This window comes from Zymoseptoria tritici, chromosome 3, assembly GCF_000219625.1.
Source record: "Zymoseptoria tritici IPO323 chromosome 3, whole genome shotgun sequence".
Taxonomy (NCBI): domain Eukaryota; kingdom Fungi; phylum Ascomycota; class Dothideomycetes; order Mycosphaerellales; family Mycosphaerellaceae; genus Zymoseptoria; species Zymoseptoria tritici.
Window position 1 is genome coordinate 209,255 of NC_018216.1, and position 14,487 is coordinate 223,741.

The following is a 14,487-nucleotide window of genomic DNA, read 5'->3' on the forward strand; positions in this document are numbered from 1 at the left end:
GTTGATCGGATCGCGATCGCCTACTCCGTCGGAGGCATCAACGTCGTTTTGGACATCATCATCATCATCCTTCCTGTCCGCCGGCTTCTCAAATTGGAGCTCCCGATGAAGCAGAAATTGAGGTACGTTCCTCGTGTCGCCGCACCACCCGCGTCGGGACGTCTGTCATGTCATCTGTTGTGCTAACTCCGAATCTTCTCCCTCAATAGCGTCGTCTCGTGCTTCCTCGTCGGCTTCATCGTCACAGCCGTCAGCATAGTCCGACTCACGCACGCCCATCAATTGACCAGCATTCGCAACGCCACGTGGGACTTTAACGCTTTCATCAACTGGTGTGCGGTCGAGGTGAATCTCAGCATGTAAGTCAGCCGTCTCCACGCCTCCAGATACCACCACGGTCGCCTCACATGTTTCCATCGCTGACGCTGCCACTCGTCAATATAGGGTCTGCTGCTGCCTTCCCCCACTCGTCGGACTAATCAAACGCTGCTCCCGCTACGTCGCCGAAAAGTCCCAGGGCTCATTTTCAAACGGCAAAGACTGGTCGGGCGACAGTATGCGGCCGATCAAATCCGGGAGGGAGGGGCACTCGGTTGACTATTCGATTGGGAAGTCGACGACGAATCTCTCGATGACGGCCCTTCGGGAGATTCCCTCGCCCTCGGGAACTCGGGATGAGGCTTGAGTGGTGGATGAGGGGGATATGTAGATATGAAATGTGCATTTTGGAGTATTTATACTTTTTAATTGTTATGAGGGGATGATGGATTGGGGATGAAGGGTTATGAAGTAATGTTCATTTCTTCGGGGCTTGCGTCTCGCCGAGTCGTCAATTTACTTTTACTTACAGCCGTCGGTCCCGTTATGCTCTCCTGTCCATCTGCGACAGCAAGGATACCATATTCGATCTTGTGGCAGCTCTTTTCGTCCTGGGCAATAAGATTCGACTCAAACCATTCTTTTAGGCGCAAGAAACCCGCACAAACACCCATACCTCGTTCAGCCAGATTTGCGTCGAAACGAATTCCTCAGAAGCGTGACGCCCACAACTGCGAGACCACCGAATAGGATCAAGATCTGGTAGCCGTACTTGTACTTTGGAGCATTGTAGGTTGGGAAGAGAACCACTGTAGGTTACGTCAGCTTCCAAATCTGATCGCGATTGGAATCTCAGAGGTACGAAGGGGAGGGGTGAGAACGTACGGGGAACCCACAGGACCCAAGCGTAGGAAAAGACATTCGATGTGGCGACGAGGAGGGATCGCAGATGTGGATCGCTTGCATGGGCCAGGTTGGCCCACGCCTGTGGCGCACAATGTCAGCGACGTCCTGAACCACAGATTATGGATGGGATTGACGAACGATCAACACCGGCGTCGTTGCGGAGCCAGCGTAGGAGATGTAGTAGGCCGCCATCAACGCTTTGTGGGGGATATTCCACACCGACAGCAGGATATTCGACAGCATCATGACGCCGCACAGACTGACGATGAGCCAGTAGTAGTGATGTGTGCGGTCTGCGAGCATACCCCAGAGGATAGTGATGACGATGGCGAGAGCGTTGCCGGCAGTGGGGAGGGTGTTGCGCTGGGAGACGCTGTAGCCCGAGGCTTTGAGGTAGAGGTTGAAGTATTGGGTTGCGGAATGGTTGGCGGCGAGCATTCTGAGGATAGGTGTTGTCAGTCGATGGCAGTGGTGGGAATACGGTTTGGTTGTGGACTTACACGTAGGGAAAGACAAATAGCCAAATGTCCCTTCTGCAATAGACGGCTTTGGCTTTCGCCCAGGTCAGTCGCTCTTGAGCCACATGGCCGAGTCGCTCTATTCGCTGGATACCATACCGGACATGCTCCTTGTTCAGGTAGAATGCCCGCGTGTTATGCGGCGTATCTGGTAACCCGAAAAAGCCCCACAATGCAATCGGGAGGGATATAACGCCGTCCATGACGAAGAGCCATCGCCAGCCAGCAAGTCCATGCCGGCCATTCATACTGGAGTACAGACCTGCTTGCAGATACCCAGAGAACATTCCAGCGATTGACTCGACCTCGAGAAGGATGGCGATCCGCTTGGCGAGCTCGGTGGGACCGTACCAGGCGCCTAGGAGAGCAGTGTAGCCTGGGAAGGCGCACGATTCCAGGAGGCCGATGAAGAAGCGGAGGGCGTACATCTATGGTTGCTGTACTGTCAGGGTCTACGTGGCGAGGTCGAGGTGGCTCGCATGAGATCGTACCGTCTTGATGGTCTTCGCAAATCCCATTGCGATGACCAGTGCGGACCATGCGAGCTCGCAGCTGGGGATGAGGATTGACGGACGAATGTAGCGAAGTTGAAGCAATTGTGCCGGTACGCTGCCGATTATGACACCGAGGGCGAACCAGGTGTTGAGCCAGTTTCGCTCATTACCGTAGAGGGATAGATCTTCTTGCATGCCGCTGACAAAGGCATTGCCTGGTCAGGCCCGTATCATCAGTGATTTGGTCTTGTGAATACTGCAGATGGTGAAAGAACTTTGCGTACTGTAATTCGTCTGATCTAGGTACTTGATGAAGTAGCCGAAAAGTACTGTGGGACTGTCGATATACCAGTCAGGCACCAGTCGAATAGATGTAGACGACCAGCTTTGCACTTACAAGAAGAATAGGTCCAGCCTCCGGACGTATCTGCGATACTCCGGGTCGCCATCGACAGAGTCCCAGACGAAGCTCAAGCAACGGCGCCAGATACTAGCTGAATCTTTCTTTTGCTCGGTTACCGAAGTATCATCAATAACAATGGCGACCTCTGGCTTGGTGTCGCTGCTCGCATCCGGCGAGGATCGGATGACAGACTCTGCCTGCGAAGACATACTTGAAGATGTTGCCTCTTCGACCTGCACGGTAGGCAAGAAGATCAAAACGACAGCATGGCTATTGAGTCGGTGGGGGCGAGCTATGCGGGCAGACTTTTCTATTCAGACATGCCGGCAGTTCGTTCAGTTTTGAGGCGGTCAAAGTAAGGTTTGCAGTAGTTCGCCATGGGTAGATTCTAGCAGAGCTCATCGCTGCATCTTCAACTAGGAGTGAACCATGCCTCATGCCGAAAGACTCAAGAAGGGCTAGAATGCCGTCGAAACCCTGCATGCGTTCCTGGTATGTGTGTCGTGCTCAGCGCACTGGCCTGTGAATTCAGCCGCGGGCATACGTCGGAGCGCGAGCAAGTCCTCGTCCGTAAACCCATTCCTGTGACCACCATCGACTGGGAACCTGGCAATCAGAGCTTGGGCATCGTCCTGAGCTCCAGCGTCGCATGTCTGACCTGGCTTCGCTCCGTTGGAGGTAGATGTCTGCAGAAGACGCTCAATGCGTCGGCCATGCAGTCGACCCCTGGATCACACTGCTCAGACGTAGAGCACTCGATATGCTTGTCTTCGCATGTGTAGTAGACTTTGCCTCGCGTTTGGACCGCTGTGCGTGCAGTGAACCGGCAGGACGAAGTGATGTCTTTGAAGAGACTAGGGAAGGGACCTCGAGTTGATGACTTCCATTTGTTCTGCCTCAGGCAGCAAAGCTGATGGTCCAAATCAATATTTGACGAGGCAATTGATGGATTCTTTTTTCTGGCTTTACCTTAGATTCTGCTTCTTCCACTTTCCGTTCGTGCACCTGCAGTCTACCAACATTGTCAGACAAGACGTGTGTGCTTGCCGATGCAGGCGCCGAGGATCTCAGGCAGGACCGCCGCGTGCCCTCTGGAGGGATAGCAAGACTGTCGGTAAGTTGTGAAAGTGAGGTATCCTCAGTCCTGTTCCATCTTACCATCATATCTCCTTTCCCTATAACACGAGCGGGTGTGATGCCTACACATCTGAAGACCCGCGAGCATCCACCTAGTCCTTTATTGATCAGCCCTGAGCAACAACATACTGTCGGCAAGAGTCTGAACGATCAGCTCAGACTCCTGGACGATGCCTTTCTACCAACTATGACACCTACAAACACCTGGCTTGCCACTACGCCTGAGAGCACTCCCAGCACTGTACCGGTATTCGACATCATCGAACCATTGAGCGACGTCGCGACACGGCAAAGAATCTCGCTGGATCTGGCCTTCCAGCGAGACCCGACTCAAGCAATCCAGCGAGCCGCCTCTGCGGATATCCATCAGGAGTCCGCTCGTCTGGCAACTCCAAGCTCGGCGATACGAAGCTCTTCTCTACCACCTGCGGTCGCAGCCCAGCCTAGAGCTTCACCAACGTTCTGTCCCTCGAGCCTCAAAGATTCAACTTCAGACGAACCAACACCAGTCCACCGAGCGGCCTCCGATCCTTGCAACCCACCCACTAGATCCCGAGCCGCGACTGTCATAGACTCGAACATCGAAGATGCAACCTCAAACCATGAGCTACTTCAAACGTACGCCGACAGTGACGTGAGCCTATTCTCGTTCTCATCTCGGAACCATGGTAGCGATGATGGCCGCTTCGCAACATCTTCGTAGGGCGGAGATGAGGACAATCAAGAAACATCTATGCCGGATGATCTCTTTCAGCCATTGGAACGTCAATTGACGACAAGACGTTGGCGGAGTGATGATGATACCGAAAGCGTGGACACCGAGAGACAGGATTCTGCTTGGGACCAAGACACTGGTGGAGCAGACCTTACGGACATTGACGAGCTGAACGGGAGTCCGGAAGTGGAACTGAGCGACCTCGAAGACCTCAACGAAGGAAGAGAAGCGATGAATGACGTCCAGGTTGAGATCGCGGTAGAGATGGATGAAGATTCTGGAGATGGCAAAGATGCTATGGATGACTGGGGAAGCGTTCACTCTGTTGCAGAGCAGTACGAAGAAGGAATCGAGACTTTGGATGACGGAGAATGTGAAGAGAGTCCAGCACTGGAAAGCATGCCATCGTTCCAAATTCGTCTTTTCGACCCGGAGTCTTCGATGTACGGGGAAATAGACGAGTACAGGGAGATGCCAGCCCTCATCGTCGAAGAGTGGTCCGGCGAGGTCAAAGAGATGCCGTCAATTCAGGAAGAAGAGACTGAACTCCAGGACAGTCAAGAGGAGTTCCCGGCAAGCATCAAGCGCCGCTTAACTGAGACTCACGTTACTTTCCCGGACGCTGTGCCTCGACAAGCCGTTCGTCGAACATCAACCATGACCGAATTTTGCCGTCTTAAAGGGCGTGTTCGATCACCTGTCCTAATCGCAGTCAAAGGCAGTCCTGCGAGTCCCGCTGTCACAGCATGCACGGTCCGGCCGGCTACCTCAGCGACACTGAACCCCTGGTACGAACAGCCTGATGAACCACGCAATCAAGGACTTGTACCCCAGACCGACAGCAAGACTACTGCGCAGACAATACAATCGGACCTCGGAACGTGTCAGATGCTCTGGGAAGAAGTGACACTAACACAAACTGGCAGCAAGACCCTCGCCCAAGCCAGTTCTCCCAGAGCTTCTAACGCCATGCTGATATCTTCTCTCCTCAAACCTGACCTTTCGTCCGAAGCCGACGACTGCCCCATCGAAAACCTCAAAACGAAGCTCCGTGCCTGGTCCTAGGAGCGAGAAGGTGAAAGAGAGCAATCCAGACCTACCATTGGCCCTCGACCAAGATTTCTCTTTATTCCTCTTCTCGATCTCGAGGCTCCGTCCCGTAGACGAATCGATCGTTCCTCGGACCAAAGTCCCCACCTCGAACAACCACCTGGCCCGCCAAATACAGCTCGCCACAGCCATCAGTCTTCTCGTCTGAACTCTGGTCTGTCCTCTGCCAAACCTTCTGCGCCACCGACTCCATCCCGCCGATCCTCCGAAGAGACGCCCGCTCCTAATGACGACGAAGAAGACGAAGAACCGCCTCTAAGTCTCTACTTGGAACCGTCCAGTCCCGTTCCTTTCAAATCTGCCTCGCAGCCGCTCACAACTGTCTTCACAGCCCGGCGCAGCAGTCTCCCCACACCTCCAAGCACAACTCGCCACCTTGCCCATTCTTCGACGGTGGAAGGAGAGGCTTCACGCTTCGCCCACAGAGATTCAGTCGACGTCTACCACGCCCGCGGTCTGAAGCGACACGAGACGGAAGCAAAGATGAACCAGGAGTTGATGAACTCTAGGGATTCCTTTGTCATCACAAAGTCGAAATTCGAGGCGAGGTGGGGAAAGGGTGGCGCATCGAGTGAAAGCAAAGCGGTCGGAGGTGGGTGGAACCGATTCGCAGGCCTAGAGACGATCGAGGATGCCAGTCCGCCAGGGCGAGTGGGGTTTCAGGCGGTGATGGAGATGAGCGGTGGGAATACAAATAGGGCTGCGGTCAAGGATGAGGCTGTCGGAGCCCTCAATAAAGAGGAGGCAGAGGATAGACATCACCCGGATGAACATGTGGGATGCCCGATCTGCGAGGAACACCGGCCGAGGTGGTTTGAGGAGAAGTATCGAGCTGGGAAGACCTAGCAATGACCCAACGTTGAAGACCCTGAGAAAGACACCGCCTACGCTCTTCCTTGCAAATAGATAATATCCCGCCGATACAGCTTCAAGCAGTTCGAAAGATGTCTTCCTCAGCCGTCCATCATCAATCGATTCCCTCTTCAAGCTTCCGCCCCGCTATCAAAGCCAAGATCCGGTACATCTCGCCTTGACTCCATCTTCGCACATCCAACTCTTCCCAATCACCTCGACCTCCATCCCGAATCGCCAATCCCACTCGTCAACGCCGCAAGACTCCTCTCTCCCAACTTCCATCCCACATATCCGCCTGCCGTCCGTCCACCTCTCATCATCTTCCACTTCTCCAGCGTCTCCAACGCGGGTGCAGGCATAGCTAAAGCGCTGAACGTCGAGTCGGAAGTGATATCGCTGAACCGCGCTGTCTTCTTCGCATTCGTGTTCGTAGCTTTGTACGCTCGTGGCGGCGAGGATTTGCTCGTGCTATTCTATAGAGCGGTTGCGGGTAGTGGAGCGTGAGCTGATGGCGGGAGGATGTCTCCCGCTCCATCGGGGGATTGAAGGATCGGCTGGGTGAAGGGAATGGGAGGTTGAGAGCCGAGGATGGGAGGGGCCTGAGGATTTTTGGGGGAATTGCGTTCTTCGTAGGACTTCTTCTCAAGATCGCTGGGTGTGCTGGAGGTTGAGGCGGTGCGGACGGTATCCATGCCGCCGAATTTGAATTTCTCGTTGCTTTCGACGGTCAAGTCTCCGTCGGAGACGGTGCGGTTTGTGTGGCGGATGGAGAGGAAGAGAAGGATGCAGCTGTTTGATGTCAGTGCACGGTGGCGATGGAGGAAGAGATACTCGACGAACCTGGCAACGACACTCACGAATCCCAACCATCCAAATACTACCGCCGCCACGATCAGTGGGTTGTGTCTGTAACAAAGCGGCGTTCCACCATCCTTCGTGAATTGGCTCAACAGACTCTCTCCATACTCCCGGTCCGCTCCTTCAAAGTAACCACAATTCCTCGCCGTGATGATCGTCAACCATAAAGATGATGCCAGCTGGAAAGCAATCGATAATACTCCGCAGATTCTCCACGCTGTCTGCACTGTTCGAGACTCCCAGCGGATCGGCCAGAAGAGGTCAAAGAAGAAGGCGGCGCCGAAGATGAAGGACACGAAGACGCCGGCAGGTATGTCGAAGGCTGCAGGGCCGACAAAGTCGTTGTTGTAGACGTAGACGTTTGGATCGAGGCTTGCGACTTTTCGTTGCGAGTGGATGTAGTCTGGAAGAAGGTCAGATCGCTGCGTGCAGAGAGAGTATTGACATGACTAGACTGACCACCCAAGGCAAAGGTTGCAAGCGACTCGCCAACGACGCTGAAAATCACAGCGCATTGGTAGACGATGAATTTTGTTCGGCGAAGATGGTAGCCTTCGGCCCACATGTCGCTGTTCTTGAACTTGGTCCAGTGGACTTCCTTCATGTCGAGGCCCCATATTACCGGCGCCATGATGGAACAGTGATGTCGATTCGATAATTGCTGCTTTGTGTCGGTGTCGTTGTGCTATCGATGCGATTCCACGAAGTTGGAAGTGGCGGGTTTGCAAGGTCGACGAGAAAGTGTCGTGCAAGTGCAGTCGCCTTCAAAGTGGAGTATCCGAAACAGAAGGCATGCTTCGCAAAAGGGGATCTCATCGTCCCTTCATCGTAAACATGGCGGCGGTCGGAAGTCGGCGAGTCGTCCGAAGTTTGCACTCGTGAAGCATCTCATCGCTAACACGGCGACTCGCTCTTAAATCACCGCGTTCCTATTCGCCAGGAGGTAATTTGAATGCTCCATTGGGACGAGACGAGGAGGCGAAGTACTTTGTGTGTGAAGTCGCTGTAGGAAATGCAGGGCACGCCTGCCAAACGTCGCATGTTCTGTCTCATGTAGCTCATGTAGTCCGACTCGTGCTTGCTTGTGGCGGGTTCCCGCACATATGTACTTTCGAGCTCTGTAAACATGTCTGCAAGTCAGTACCATGACGATGAGTTTGAAATACAAATACAATTGCTGGCTTTGGTAGTGTTGTACATACCATGCTCCATCCACCACGTGTAACAGCCGTGTTATGACCATGCGTTTGCGCCTGTTTCATCCGTGAAGATGACGTCTTTCTTGAGACTTCGATCGAGGTCTCAAATGCATCTCTGCATATATCGAAGGAGATGGATGGCTTCATGTCTGATACGCTCAATTGCATTGCCGTCAGTATTCGCTGGTAAGACAGAGGTCACTGTGCTGTGAGAAGATCGAGCTCAGTGACCATCGACGAGCTCAGTGACCATCGACGACCGTTTTTGGTTTGAGATTTCTCATTGGCATGGTCGGTGTGGACGTTGGAGGGAGAGTTGCAAACACTGAGGATGTCAAAGTTCGACTGTCCTCGTCAGAAGTCATGCCTGGGACAAACATTGACATGTAATTTCGAAGCTCGATCTCTCCGCCATATTGTTGTGCCACTGGACATCTTGTCGCTATGTGTTTCAGGTGTCCCGACATTGTGTTAAAGTCATGGCCTTGTGGAAGTGCAGGAAGTGCAAAAGTGAGCGAAATTCGAAACATTCACTCACAACGCTTCGACCGACAAAATAGGAAGTCACGACAACAACTCTGAAGAAGAAGTTCCGGAACGACTCGACACATGTTTAGCACTGTCAGTTGATCAAAGAACAATCGCTGCATCGCTCCGGGAAGCCCTGTTCCCATAGAAATCGCAGAAATCCGTTCCTGGACCAAAAATGCTCCTCCGTGGCCCCAACGCTTTCCTACACCTTCTATGTCGCTATACCACCCCAATTGGGACGATAACGAGGACAAAAAGGATGCCCACTGCCCGAATCGAACGAGCGATCTTGTCATGACATTTGTATAGTACGCTGAGAAGTCGTTAGTACGTGCGATGATAGAAGAGTTGCGGGATAGCTTACAGTGACACGCATTACCACTGTGCCAAGCGGGCGCTTGTGATTGGTTGAGAGTGGCAAAGATGGAATCTGCAGCGTATATAACGCCTACGATTTGAGACCAAGATCAAGAGAACGAGTTTCCAGGCCTCCCCTGTCTCGTTCGGCCTCGACACAACTATAAGCAGGACAGTCTAGAATTGACCGACGAACACGAGCCCGTGCAGAGTCTGTCCAGAGCCATGCTACGTTTCTCTTCGCATAGCTGCAGATGTTCATGGACTTCGCCGCTTTCAATGCCTTGCTCACCGGGCTTTCACATGCACAAGCCCGCTAAACTCGGCAACGCTGCCGAAGGAGACCATAGCAATATTGGTATGTCTCAATCGGTCGCGTCAGCTGAATTTTCAGCATGCCCATTAGCTGAGTTGTCTACAAAATATTTGGAAACGCTGAACATCGGGATGTGACCAAAGCGCCAAGGCGCTAGTGAGGCTGAGTGAATACGTCCCATCATTGGTCAAACTGGAAGGTGCGCTAACTGGGGTCTCCCAAACAATGCCGCCGGTCCTCTTTTATTTCAGCACGCCGACCTCGCCTCGATCACTCAAGACCTTGCTGTGAGAATCATCGACCAGGCGCAAACCCCGCCACGGACGACGGACGTGATGACCACAATCGATCCCGAGCGTGCCTCGGATTTCCCGGCTCGCTATTGCCCGGAGCGAACAGATGTGTCGACACCCACCGCGCGAGTGGTTCCAAATTTCAAGTCAAAGGAGTTTCCGTGCTACGAATCTCCAAGCCTATTCAAGGGGGTTTTCGGCGCCGACATTTCCAACCATTCTGTTTCACAGCTCCAATACCGTCACATCGACTTCTAGTCTCGACTCATCCAGCGACAATTCTCTTTTAACATTTGGTGCCCACCCCGATGCTATTATGGCAAAATCCATTCGGCGGTCTAGCCAGATGAGTCTGTCTATTCAGGACATTGCAGATTGTAGTGCGTCTCTCGATGCTCTCACTTCGGTCAGACGATTCTGGATGCCCTGCCTTCATTTACCTCGAAATGAAGCTTGACCACTGGCTTGCTTTTCCGGCCTGGCCTTGACTCAAGCATGCAAGACCTCAGCGCAGGTGCGCGCTTGCATATGGGCGGACCGTCGTCGAGGTTGACGAGTAGTGGCTCAATGCCCAGCGCGGACAGCTTTGGCGGCCGTGCGGGTAATTTACCTGCACATTCCGAGCACTGTACAGATAGACCATTGGAATACAGTCAACAGCCGCACAGGTGAGTCATTCTGGGCGCTCTATCAGCTGTACAGGTAAGTCACTCGCCATCTGATACATCATGGTTTCCTCATTCCGTCAAAAAGCGACGAGGCAAGGGATGAAAGGAGAAGATCTGGTAGCCTAGATGTGCTGCGGTTTTACTTACCGCTCTGACTCCACGTCCCCTGAGACCGAACCGCTGGAAACAACGCTCTGTGCACTGTCACAAAATATGCTCATTCTTGAGCCTGCCCCGCCAGTCGTGATCCCCGCCACTCTCTGGAACCCAAAAATCAAGCCCGACACACCAGACCTCATCATTGTAAATGCTCGTTCGAAATTCGTCGGATAAAAATTACATTATCGCCGGAGCTGAGAAACATCATCTACGAATTCTACGTGGACAAACCTGGGCCATTACCGTATGGCTTCGAGAGCGACAACTGCATCGCCCGACCAGAGCCTGCTTTGCTCCGAGCGTCCAGATCGATCAGTGCCGAAGTCACGCCCATGTGGTATGCGGCGCAAAAAGTGTACATCAGCTGCGATACCCAATACAACACCGTCGAACGCTCCATGCGCAGAGTCCGCCGGCTCACTCTACTGATCGGGCCGTCGCCGTTCCTCTCCTTCGGAATCAAGTTCATATCTTACAAATGGTGGAGGATCGAGAAACTCATCGATCTGCTGGAGGCGATGCGCACAAGCGGTTTCGAGCCCTGCAATGGCTTTGTCCCCGGTGACGGTGTCCCTGCCGATGAGAAGGCCCGCAGTATTGTAAGTGGCTGCAGCATCGTGAAGATTCCATCGACCGGTGGCAAGAAATTTCGTGAGCCAGTAGGGAGAGCGATAGCGTTGGGCCGGCGTGCGAGGGATGAAGGGTGGTCGCAGGCAAAACTTGCTGGACATTTTGCGGAGCTCGTTGCCTTCTCCCAGTCGAGGAAACGGAAATGGCCAGCTCATCTTTGACGGAGAAGCGAAAGATGTATGCGCTGTGACGTCTCTGTCGAACAGGCAGTTTAGTTGCCTTGCTGCCATGGGCCATCGCATGCCATTTCATTGCAGTCGAAAGCATTGTGTATCTTAGCTTAGCATACTGTTGCTCTTTGTCTTCTGGCAAATTTCCGTGCTTCTCATTGGCTCGTTTACGAACCGCGCTAGCTGATGTTCTCTGAACCACCACCCCTCTGGTTCCAAATCCTGTTCGATTCGGGCAGTGGGCAACCTTCCCAGACCAAACTCCAATCTTTACGAATTTTCTCAATGTCCACGAAACTTCCGTTCTTTTCACACCTGTCTGTAAATGTGCGGAACGTCAGTTGATGACTCCAGCATCCTTGCCGCCAACCACGACCACCGCCGCCAATGCTCTCGTTTCGTGTCGTGAGAGGGGTACATCGAACGGGACTGGTACTGAATTTAATGGTAAGTAAGAGCATACGTACGCACCTACGTCATGAGCGATTTCTACCATCACAGCGCCTCGAGTGACCTGAAGCTGATGAACGGCCTGGAGTCCGTTCATCCGCTCCGTTCTCCGTCTTGCCTCACTTTCATTCACTTCACAGTCACTCAAATGCCTTGGCAGAAGCTTGAACTCCCCTCGGATACGAGAAGCCACTAGCCGCGATGGTAGGCAACAAGGATTCGGGGAGCCATGATCGCAACAAGATCGAACAGCTCTGTCGGTCCGATATCTCCGTCAGCGCAAAGTACGCTGAGGATCCGAAGAAGTCGCCATCCGAAATCGCCGAGGAACTGTTTGGCTCACACGCAAGTCATTTCATTGAACACGGAACGACGTGCGCCAAACTGACAGCTCGGCCAGCACCTCAAAACCATCATCACCAAGCCGCCAAAGGACGATGGAACAGCAAAACAACCAGATCTAGACTGGGCAAGATCTTGCGGTAAATTCGCAGGCACAAACCCGAGTGACTTGTTCCTACATGCTTTCCACGACTCGCTACGATGCATCAACGACGATCCAGTTGCCAATTGCGTGTCACCATCGATGTGTGGGACCACTGGATACGTGCCTTTAACCATCATTGCGCCGCTCAATGATCAGCTTCGGCACATGTCGAATCTGATCGTCCGAGCGAAGAAAGAAGTACTGCTTGCTACCAATTTCTGGAAGTCCTCTGGTGCCAGCCACTTCATCAACGATGCTATGATTGATCTATCCCGGAAGGCCGGTGCGAGAGGCGAGAGGATCGTCTTCAAGTTGATGTTTGACCGTGGAGCGGTGATGCAGGTATTCAACAATCATCAGAACGTTTCGGCGGGCGGATGGCAGGCTACTGGTGTTGGCCTCCCAGCGCCAGAAGATATACCTAATATCGACCTGGCAATCGTGAACTTTCATAAGCCGCCACTCGGGACTTTTCACAGCAAGTTCATGATCGTAGACCGCCAGATTGCGACATGCTCTAGTCATAACATCCAAGACAACGACAATTTGGAGATGCTATCCCATCTCGAAGGTCCAATCGTGGACAGCTTCTGGGAGACATTCCTCATCTCGTGGCATAACAACCTCGAACCACCCCTGCCCTGCCGAACGACTCTCGCAGCTAGCGATCCGCCACCGACCCTGCAAGAACCGTCTTTCACAGGACTCTTCGAATCGGATGGCGAATTCCGACTCCCAGAGCAGCCAATCTCAGAAACGCTTCCTGAGCATATGTCCGGCGGACCACACTACGACGATACTGTTGCAGGCGAGATCAGCCGCATGCGATGTACGCTCACGCCGGAAGATGCCTCACTTCCTTATGTCAACATCATCGCCAAACACCTCAATGCTCCGCTCAAGATCAACGTCCAAGCCACCGCGCCAGATCGATCCGACAAGCTCAACTTCTTCCCTTTTATTCCACTACAGAACAAGGAGCCTGTTCCCATGGCTATGGTTTCTCGCAAGCCATACGCAAATATCAACAACGAAAGCGTGTTCGTTCCACAAAACGAAGCCTGGCTCAGCTTGATCCGTAACGCAAAGCACGATGTCTTTATTCAGACTCCAGACCTCAACGCCAAGCCTCTTCTGCCGGCCATTGTCGCAGCCTGCAAACGTGGCATACAAGTCACCTACTACGTTTGTCTTGGCTACAATGACGGTGGCGAGCTTCTTCCCGGCCAAGGCGGCACGAATGAGATGGCAGCACACTATCTCTATTCTCAACTACAACCCGAAGAACGTTCGTTCCTTAAAGTCCACTACTACGTCGCCGCAGACCAAGACCACCCCATCCACAACAACTTCAAACAGAGAAGTTGCCACATCAAACTCATGATCGTGGACTCTGCCGTTGCGATTCAAGGGTCCGGAAACCAGGACACGCAGTCTTGGTTCCATTCTCAAGAGGTCAACGTCATGATTGATTCGAAAGACGTGTGTAGAGCTTGGAGGGAGGGCATCGAGAGGAATCAGAATACAGCAACGTATGGACTGGCGAAAGAGGACGGGTGTTGGTATGATTCTCAGGGCAAGCTGGCTGAGGGGAGCTTAGGTACTAATGCTGGGCACTTCTCTTGGGCGAAGGGAATGATTGGGACCTTGAAAAAAGCTCAGGGGCAGTGAGACTTGTCTACATGGAATAGATTCATGCTCCCTCCCGCTCGAATCGCACAGTCCAAGCCACCGGGGTGTACCGGGTAGATCGGTGTTCAAGCGGTGCCACGGAGATGCTTTTCGACAGGGCCTTGTAGACTGTTCCGATACGGTGGCCAATGCCCAACTTCCCCAGCTTCCCGATCAAAGCCCGCCGCATGGGTTTCACTCGATTGGCTTGGACTGTACAGGTTGGACAGCAGAACGGAGGT

General features: G+C 53.2%; 5 protein-coding genes across 5 annotated transcripts; 2 read left to right on the forward strand and 3 right to left on the reverse strand.

Annotated features, from left to right (window-relative positions):
* Window positions 1–999: 999 nt before the first annotated feature.
* Window positions 1,000–2,848, reverse strand: MYCGRDRAFT_37790 (uncharacterized protein; the record flags this gene model as incomplete). The annotated part of the gene is made up of 7 exons (XM_003854600.1): window positions 1,000–1,127; window positions 1,204–1,303; window positions 1,363–1,663; window positions 1,725–2,170; window positions 2,234–2,451; window positions 2,521–2,573; window positions 2,634–2,848. 7 exons carry the CDS (start codon window positions 2,846–2,848, stop codon window positions 1,000–1,002), a joined length of 1,461 nt encoding a protein of 486 aa, XP_003854648.1.
* A 551-nt stretch (window positions 2,849–3,399) lies between these two features.
* MYCGRDRAFT_91342 (uncharacterized protein) lies at window positions 3,400–5,272 on the forward strand (the record flags this gene model as incomplete). Its single annotated transcript, XM_003853595.1, has 5 exons — window positions 3,400–3,448; window positions 3,668–3,753; window positions 3,853–4,410; window positions 4,480–5,130; window positions 5,204–5,272. 5 exons carry the CDS (start codon window positions 3,400–3,402, stop codon window positions 5,270–5,272), a joined length of 1,413 nt encoding a protein of 470 aa, XP_003853643.1.
* Window positions 5,273–7,310: 2,038 nt separating this feature from the next.
* On the reverse strand, window positions 7,311–7,936 carry MYCGRDRAFT_27487 (uncharacterized protein; the record flags this gene model as incomplete). The annotated part of the gene is made up of 2 exons (XM_003854599.1): window positions 7,311–7,717; window positions 7,774–7,936. Coding segments are annotated over 2 exons (570 nt in total), but the record flags the coding sequence as incomplete, so codon positions are not given.
* Window positions 7,937–10,235: 2,299 nt separating this feature from the next.
* Window positions 10,236–11,568, reverse strand: MYCGRDRAFT_91344 (uncharacterized protein; the record flags this gene model as incomplete). The annotated part of the gene is made up of 5 exons (XM_003854598.1): window positions 10,236–10,366; window positions 10,549–10,620; window positions 10,826–10,879; window positions 11,069–11,201; window positions 11,314–11,568. The coding sequence occupies 5 exons, from the start codon at window positions 11,566–11,568 to the stop codon at window positions 10,236–10,238; spliced, it is 645 nt and encodes a 214-aa protein (XP_003854646.1).
* Window positions 11,569–12,739: 1,171 nt separating this feature from the next.
* On the forward strand, window positions 12,740–14,245 carry MYCGRDRAFT_84970 (uncharacterized protein; the record flags this gene model as incomplete). Its single annotated transcript, XM_003853596.1, has 1 exon — window positions 12,740–14,245. The coding sequence occupies one exon, from the start codon at window positions 12,740–12,742 to the stop codon at window positions 14,243–14,245; it is 1,506 nt and encodes a 501-aa protein (XP_003853644.1).
* Window positions 14,246–14,487: the final 242 nt, after the last annotated feature.